Source organism: Alosa alosa, chromosome 17, assembly GCF_017589495.1.
Source record: "Alosa alosa isolate M-15738 ecotype Scorff River chromosome 17, AALO_Geno_1.1, whole genome shotgun sequence".
Classification (NCBI taxonomy): domain Eukaryota; kingdom Metazoa; phylum Chordata; class Actinopteri; order Clupeiformes; family Clupeidae; genus Alosa; species Alosa alosa.
This window is the reverse complement of record NC_063205.1, coordinates 4970384-4979684: the sequence shown is the minus strand read 5'-3', so window position 1 is coordinate 4979684 and position 9301 is coordinate 4970384. Positions and strand designations below refer to the sequence as shown.

At 41.4% G+C, this 9301-nt stretch overlaps 1 protein-coding gene across 6 annotated transcripts in view; it reads left to right on the top strand.

Annotated features, from left to right (window-relative positions):
* gramd4a (GRAM domain containing 4a) overlaps positions 1-3312 on the top strand; it is a 37433-nt gene extending 34121 nt beyond the window's left edge. For all 6 annotated transcript variants that reach the window (XM_048267735.1, XM_048267733.1, XM_048267732.1 and 3 more), the window contains 2 exons: positions 185-253; positions 404-3312. In XM_048267735.1, the coding sequence (XP_048123692.1) occupies positions 185-253; positions 404-502 (168 nt within the window). In that variant the 3' untranslated portion in view covers positions 503-3312. The remainder of the gene's footprint in view (positions 1-184; positions 254-403) is intronic.
* The last annotated feature ends 5989 nt before the right edge of the window (positions 3313-9301 follow it).

The following is a 9301-nucleotide window of genomic DNA, read 5'->3' as shown; positions in this document are numbered from 1 at the left end:
CATTTCATTTGTTCCACAAGTTATCCAGATGGAAATGTCATCCACACTATAATTTGCACATCATTTTACTACTTATAAAAATGTTTCTCCCTCGCAGTAAAAATGTTTGACTGAATAGCAGCTGTCATCAGTTTCAGGAGTGAGTCACTGAGTTGTGGTTTATTGTTTGATATGCTAATTGCAGTACAAAGTCCTGTCTGTTCTGCCTGGCTCTGGAATGGGGATTTCCATTGCTACTCCCTCTACTCAGAAGGTGAGATAAACAAGATAAACAAGATAAACAAGATAAACGGAACAGAAAGATGAAGTTGCTGATTGGCTGTAAATGTGTTATTGCCTTTCCTCTTTGGAATTCTATCTAGCGCTTTCTCTTTCTCTCACACCTTCTCTGTGTCCCCCGCAGCCCCTGGTGTTTGGTGCCATGATCCACAGAGACGAGGCCTTTGAGGCGATCTTCACCCAGTACATGAAGATTATGACCACAGCCGGTCCTGAGACCTAGCGTCTACCTTCGAGGGCAGGCATGGGTGTCCGCTACCTTCGAGGGCAGCCATGGGTGACTGCTGCGCCGCTGGGCCGTGGGACTGGTCGATGTCTTGTCCACTCCCTCTGTCTCACTCTGCTAATCTGGGCTCAGGGCCATGGCACACTGTCTCACTGTCCCCCCCCCCCCCCCCTCTCTCGCTTAGTCTAAGCCTGGTCATGCCCAGTTGCCATCCCTGACACGGAGGGAGGGACGCCAGGCTCCATGTGACATGGGAGCACATTCCTGTTCCGACTTTGGTGTGTGTGTGTCTGTGTGGGTGTGTGGGTGTGTGTCTGTGTGTTGTCTCTGTCTACAGGACTGGACAGGCCGATTCTTTTTAAACACGTGACATTTCATCCTGGAGGGAGGCTGGATCTCCTTGCCTGCCAGATTTTGTGTCTCTTTCACTTTCGAGTGTGGATGTGATTCACAGAGAATGTGATCTGTGTGAGTGTGAGAGACTGAACAACTGAGTGTGTTCATTTTCCTGTCTAATGTGGTTCTGTTAGAGTGTGAATATCACTGCTGGTCTTGCACGGGGGATATGGGGTATCACATAGGGGACACAGAAAATTGTGCAAATGACAAAACAAAGTGAAGCCTTTTTGTGAGTTTACGTTGTTGCTGTGTGTGTGTATGATATCTCTCATTGCAGCAGCAGTGCGCTTCAGGTGTCTTTTTATGTCAAAATACTACAGACTCATTCAGCTGTGTGGGTCTGTGTAGTGACTTACAGGTATGACGTTATTTAAATGCCTTTCTTTTGAGCCATCGGTATTTGTGTTGTTGTTGTTGTTGTTGGAGCACTTGGAAAGAATGCTGTGAGCATATTGAACGAACTTGTCAGAGACTGAAGCACATGTGTAGGAAGTGGTTACTTCTAGTAACGTAACAGGTCACCCACATTTTAGTTTGTGCTATGAATGACCAATCATTTCAACCTGCCAACAGTACAAATCCAGTAGGATAGGGTGTCCTCAGTGAGGTTAGGAGAAAATGTTTCATATGAACTATGTATTTACTGTAGCTGTACCTTAGCTGGAAATAAGGAGTTATGACTGAAATTGAGCTATATGTGCACTATGATTGCTGTTGAATTTCTCATTCTTTATTGCATTGTGTTTGTCTCGAAAGATCAGAAAGAATGAACAATGACTTTCTGACCACAAAGGAACTGACCAAGACATAAGTGTAATACATTATTTCAATTGTTTCTTAATTGGGCAGGTTAACACTGTTTGGAGGATGAGTAAAAAGGCACACCACCAAACACATCGGTTATTATGTCACCTGCAGGACATATTCATCTCATTACATTCACAGAGATAATGAATACAGTAGAACTGAAAGACGCATTGTAAACTGTGACATGCAGTCAACCAAATACTGTATTAGTGTCAGCTTGCTTAGCCACGCACACATTTAGTGGTCTGATTTAAGGGTATTTGTGCAAAAACAGTCCTGAGATCACTGTGTTGGCCACTGTTATGATTATTTACCTGTCAAAAAGTGATGGTAGCTCACTGGAGATGTAACATAGGGAAAACTACCACATAAATTCTTAGAAGATGCTAATCAAGTTTGGGTAATTAATATTCAAAATATTAAAATTAGGTAGAGCTCACAATCATTTCTATTTAGATCTTTGTAAAAGTTTCAAGCATTTTAACCATCTTATGTATACTTTAAGTAAATATAACATAAAGCCGTATGTGAAAAGGGCACCCACCTTATCAAAGGCATTAAATGCACAAATGATGTAGTGTGATATTCTGGAGGAAGCTCCTGCTTCCTGATGGGTAGGACCTTTGCAGTCTTGATTGGATTGATGTAGTGTTGACATGTACTGAAGACCGTTAATATACTCTCCATTTACATTTGAACAGAAGTAGAACCTAACTGATACAGGAAAACACTTAATGGGGATCCCCAATGTAGATGGGTTAAGACATAAAAATGTACCCATAGTTTGTTATAATTATTCCACTATAATGGTCACATTGAACCGTAAATATATCAAAATTAAAGCACTTCTCAATGTCTGGGGAGGATCTGGACACAAAGTTAGTCCCTTGATCACAGGCATAGAAGCACAGAATGTATTGTGTGAGCAATAGTTTTGCCAAATTTTGTTTTCTTCTGCTTTTTCACTGGCCATTTTTTGCCTAACTGTGATGTTTACGAAGGGCTGAGACTAAGCCCAGATTGTGTAGAAGTCTGTCTGAATCCTCCGCACTGGACAAGGGTTATGAAGACTGGACAAATATCTCTCAGAAAGAGCCATGGGGACATTTCCATGACCACTCAGTATAGCTCTATGGCAGCCCTGTGTTCATCGTTGCATAACAACAGGCCTTTCCTCTGATGTTGAATTAAAAAATCTCATTAAAACATAGTCATTGTGCAGGCAACATGACTTGATTAGTTGTGGTCTAGTTGAGAGATTTCTTTTGAATTGTAATCAGAGTATAGCCAGGCCATTCCCAGCCCTGTCTGGAGATGATCACAGCTTGTTCTAGAGACTCCTAGTGCTTCATGAGTGCCCAACACTGGTGTATTTGTGTGGCCCTCTATGTTAACACAAGTATTTGTTCTGTGTGTAAATGTTCTCCCAAGTATTTTCATAATAGTCTCATACGGTATCACTGTAAAGCTTCATTTACTAATGTCATCTGAGAGATGTGAATTATTATTTGTCATCAGTGTCATCGGTGTCCGAAGACAAATGACTATGAAGTTTATAATAAAACAAATCTGTAATAAAGATGTTCGGTTTTTAAATGACACATCGTGTTCTGTGATGTATTTTTATTTTAGTAAATTAATTGAAAGTAGCGTTTGACTCCCTTAATGGATTGTGCTTAATGGGTAGAAACATACACACACTTCTCTTATCACCACCAGCAGGCACTTGCCATTTGAGTAGCATAAAATGACCCATACAAAACCATAACTGTAGTTGTACGCTGGTTGGTTAGCTTGATGTGTGCTGAGCTGAACCGGTATTTCAGCCTTTAGGAATGTGAATTTCACTGGTGTTTGATTGGTGAATGTATCAAGTTCAGAGGAGCACAATGTTCTGAATACACTGGTTTACCCAAGTGTGATCACTAGAGGTCTCTCCAACATACAGTAGTTGTGTCTGGTATAAGGGAGGTGGAATGCACGATGATGATGATGATGATTATTAGTAACATTATGTTGTTATATGAGCACTAATCAACATGTGAATTCTACAACTGTCATCATGTGAACTTGGCACACAGCAACTCGCCCTCTGTGGTAAACCAGTTTATTTTAGACAAGACTTAATAGATATACTGAAAGCACTCCTTTTTCTTTACAAGTGCAATATCACCTTAATCACCACACATCAATGCTGGTCTGTGTGTTAAAGGTTTCATCATCATTGATCTATATTTGAGATTTGTTTTGGCTGGGGTGTGTCATGTTTTTAAATTGGATTATGGTGGCATACATCCATACCTCAATCCTAACACTAGAGGGCACTCATGTAAAAGGAGACACAGCAGGTGTAACAGTAGACTTACTTCATTTATATTTTTCATTGATATGCTATTTAAGTGGTCATATTAGGCTTTATACTTACAGTAATCTTGTCTTAAAACAGGTATAATGGTATATATGAGTATTTTATTTATAGTCTTTTTAAGTCTTCAATGTTTTCAGCCAAAGACCACTTGGCTAGACACAGCAGAGGGAACTCTAGGACAGTGTTTCTCAAACTTTTTCAGACCAAGGACCACTTAACCAGTAAAAAAAACCTCACGGACCACCTAGCTAATAGACACAATAGGCCTACTCACTGAACCACCTTGCTTATTGTCTTTGCACTTTGCTTATTGTGTCAGAGGTTTCATATGATTTAAATTGGCATATCTTACATAGGCAGTGTTGCAGAACTGTTTAGATTTACATACAAGTTGGTTCAATATTGCAAACAACTCATCTATACTATTTTTTACCACGTCTGCTCGCGGACCACTTGGGATATCTTGCGGACCACCAGTGGTCCCCGGACCACACTTTGAGAAACACTGCTCTAGGACATCTTAATGTGGCATGTATTTAAGTATTTTATAATGGTGTATAAAGTGTATTGACATTTAAATATGTATAAAATAATGGACTTTTCTTTTAAAAATGGGATCAGACCCCCTACAATAATTCTGAGGACCCCCTTCTCTGCTTAGCAACCATATCAAGTGTTTTGGCTATCTATCCAAGTAAGATGTGTTCAGGTAGATATGAGATACAAAGGATTGGAAACCCCTAGTCAAAGTTTCTCAAACTGTGAATATTATATACTGTACTGTACTGTAGTATAGAGTCTTATTTGACTTTCAGTGATAGTTACAGGAGCAGCTGTCCGGAAGGGTTAAGTGCAATACTGGATTCTAAACCTAGTTTGTAGCCAACAATTCTTGTTTGGGGGATTTTTGCTCCTTCCTTGCAAAAGACTTCTGTGACGTTCCTGGGCTATCTTGCTTCCACTGCTTTTGGACGTCTACCCACAGATTTCCAGTGATGTTTAGGAGGGGGGATTGCGAGCGACATGATAAAACCTTCAGCTTGTGCCTCTTGAGATCCATTGTGGATTTTAAAGTAGTCCATCGTGTGTTCAGGCTCTTTATCCTGTCGTCAAAGCTATGCTCATTTCATCTTTTTTTCCTGTTTTTACAGAGTGATGTTTGCTTCCAATTTGCAGGTACTTAATTGAATCCATTCTTCCCTCAACAAGTTAAATCGCTGGCTGCAACAAAATCCCAATGTATGGTCGATCCAGCTCTGTGCAATTGGTGTTCTTTTCATGAGATTCCGCTGCCTTTTTTCTCCATACACCTATGGTCATTGTGTCTAAAAGTTCTATTTTCATTCCACTAGACATGTTTCCAAAGTGCAAAAGGCTTATTTAGATGTTAATTAGCAAACTTCTGACACAGCAATTTGTAGTGAGGACACAGGGAAATTTTTCTTGTGATGACACGTCCATAAAGGCTTCAGTGTTAATTAGAACACTCCAGAGTTTGCGGAATCTTCAGGTCTTTTTCAGTCAAACAGGGATTTTGATTTGCCTTTTTAGCAATCCAGCAAGCAGGTCCCTCAGAATGTTTTCTTGATTTTCTAGACCTCAACTTGATCTCCACCTACTCTAATTTAACTACCATTTTTTTTTATTACATTACAAATGGCAGCTGATCTAGACACTCATGGCTGCTGATGTAGAGACGAGGCTTGGGGAATCAAAGAATTGATGAAGCTTTGAAATGTTTAATGTTGAACCTGGCCTTTTTTAACAATGACCAAGCCATATCCCCAACAAGCTAATTAAGGTGACCTCAGATCATTAAAATGGTAGATCATTTCCTCTTTCCATTCTGAAATTGTATAAAAAAAACGTATGCATTGTATAAAAAAAAAAAAAAATTTGAAAATAATTGTAAAAAAAAAAATTTGAAAAACTGTTTCATCTTCTATGTATCTATGTTTATCCTTTTTCTACTTACTTTAACCTAATAAGTTCAAATCTTCATAAATACTCACTAGATTTTTTTTTATCTTAATATAAGATTATAACACTTAGTGAAATATCTGCCGTCAGTCCTCTCACACAATATTGACTGAAGTGAATCCAAATTCCAGTAACTGTATGCTGGTGATCATGTCAGACCAGCGAGATATGGTCACCCTCTGCCTTAAAAATGTGTGTTAAATTGAATAAATTGAAGTACACTGAACCATTATGTGGACACAGGCAGATGGATGGAAGAATGGAGGGACCTGATCGTGGGATGTGTGTGTGTGTGTGGGGGGGGGGGGGTAGAGTAGAGTACAAATGTAATACAAGACTTCAGAAGAAGATGGATAAATTGCAGTTCATTATTGACCATAGAGGAAGAGAGAAAAGAGAAGAAACACAGACAGCTCACAATCTATTTTACAGTGTGTAAGACACTATTTGGCCCTGGAAACATTAGCAATTTAATTGGAATACTTCATACTAAAAAAAGCCCTTTCTCACCTTAAATCTAATTCATCAAGGGATGCTCTCTCTTTTGTATTTAGTTTCAATTAAACGATGAGTGGCTTTGTGCAAAAAATATGCCATCCTTTGTGTTGAAATGAAGGCTCTCCTACTAATAGCCTCAAAAGGAATGAGGTGGAAATTACTTCTTGAATGCCTATTCAACAGAAGCATTTGATTTTGTTTCCCCTTGTACCCCCACAGAATGTGAATGCGTCAAAGAAAATATTTCAAAATTGAATAAGCGCCTCTCGTTGCCTTTTCACTTGCGATACAGGAGTGATATTAGAAACTGTTTGACTGGAAATAGGATGTGGCCCTGAAAACACTTCTGTGCTAAACGCACTGCATGTCAATGATGCTCTCCAGTCATGAACGGGAGAAAAAGTGCCCTTGTGACAGTAAAGTCTGATAAAACTTGCATGAACCTGAGGCCACTTCAGATAACATTAGACTAATGTTGCCCCACACTCGTATGCCAGTACCCACTCATTTTGGTAAGTAGTTTTTTGTAAATGTGCTCTTATCTGTGGTTGTCTTCCTCCCAAGGTGTCCAATTTCATGTCCTGGAATAGGAGCAGATGTTGAATGGGTTTGATGAGTGGAAATCATGGAGCTTTGATGGAGGGGGTGTATTTTTAGAGCAGGGTGATGGAATGTGACATTGCCAGACTCCCCCTGTGCTTCTTCTGACAGGGCAGTTTGTAAACGGTGATGGAGGCGGTGGCGCCACGTGGCTGTGGAGAGGCGTCTCGGTCCAGTGTGCCGTGCCAGGCGTCGAGCCGAGCGGAGCGGAGCCGAGTGGAGGGGAGCTGGCTGGGCTGCGAGAGGACAGCCGGCCGTCCGGCCGGCCCTGCCTCGGCTGCGCGGAACCACGGGGGACCTGATGGATGGGCGGCGTGTGAGCAATGTGGCCCATCATCGCCCATGAGCTGAGGTGACCCCCGCACTGCATTAGGAACCCATATGACAGTCATTTGGCACCTTATGAAGTAGCCATTTTTCACAGGCGAAATTTCAGGGCTGTGCATGCTCCCATGAGGACATGGGCGGAGCAATTCCTCTCCCAGAGAGGACTGTTGCCCTGTGCTTTGCTGAATATATATTAGAGAGACTTTGGAGGGATGCATACAAACCAGAAAGTGCCACTACCACTCATATCAACAGGCAAGCATCAACAGTTTTGTGTATTGTATGTTTTCCAAAAGGCTACTTTTTTAAGCAAAATAATTAGACTCGACTATCCATATAGTTTTCCTAACAACACTGAACTGTTCACTGAGAGTATATCATGAGGTGATGGTAGTGGTGTGCTTGGTATTCTGACCTAAACCGCCAGCTCAGAGCGATCCCTTCGCTCACAAAAGTTGACATTCCAAAGCCAATTAAACTTGGGAATCCTCCCTGGAGGTTTTAGCTGAGGATGTTAATTGGGATATAATGTATTCCTGAAGTCCTTGGCTCCCGGTGAGGCTGCAGACACGTTCCTGATGCTGGAGTATCCCAGCCTTAACTGAGAACTTCAGTGGGCTGAAGCAGAAGTAATTGGGGTTAATCCACCCTGTGTAGGGATCTGCTAAAATTCAACTTTGTGAGGAAGTCATTGCCTCCTTAATGTCTAACAAATTCTGCAAGCATGAAACTATAGACTCATTTGGGTGGCCTTCCATTTCCCCAAGGTGAAACATAGTCATGCTGTCATATAGTGAAAATCCTATTGAGCTCAGTGTATGCATGGTTAATTCTGAATTAATGAATTAGTACTTAAAATATCTCAGCTAAAACAATGTCTCCATTTGCAGGATCTTTCCTTGTATCTGCGAGCATTTTCACAGATGTTTGCCTGTGACAGCAGGAGAGGTAAATGGGAAACATTAAGCCCAGTGAGATAAGGGGTGTGAACGTGTTTGATCAGAGTTCCTAGTGCTCTCTTACTCGTTTGTAAGGGGAGTGCTTTGTGCTGGTTTGCTTGTGTTGTGATTCCCCACAGGCTGGGCTTGGTTGTGAATATGTGCTGCTGCACGAGCCTGCGCGGTTAGGGCCCCATAGGACACTGTTGTCTGACGAGACTAATTCCCCTATGACACTTCCCCACTGCTCACAGGAGGCGCCATGGAAACACAGTGTACACTTACCATCACCGCGGTTCTGACTGCACCGCCGGGCAGGATAGATGAGATAGGAAACAGCAGCCTGCGTGCCTGTCTTCTGTAGCCTATCTGGAGAAGATGTCCCTCGTGCTTCACTCAGTGGGATGCTGCAACACATGTTGTCACAGTGGTCATAGATATGAGGAAAGAATGAACTCAAAATATTTGAGGAAACTAATAACCTTAAATGGTTTGATTTATTTACTTAATCAATTTAGAGGTGCTCTAAGCAATGCTGGGTAACATCACTTCTGTTGGCATTGAAACAAAACAGAGAGCTAGCGTGCTACTTCCTCCCCCTCCCTCCCGTGCAATTGAAACTCTCCTAAACAAGCATCTCGTCTGTGATTTGCTGGAACAGTTTGTTATATTTGTATGGGCTAGGTTTGGTCAAGGTTTTATAGGCCCAGGTTGTTTTTGTTGCTGTTTTTGGAGCCTGGGCTATACACAGTGATCACGTTTTTTTACAGTGTATTCAGGACACAGGCAGCTAGTGGTGAGGTGATGTTTGCTGTAAGTGACAAAACATGTTTTAGCCTAAAAAACGTGTGGCATCGCTTAAAGCACCTTTAAGCTAAA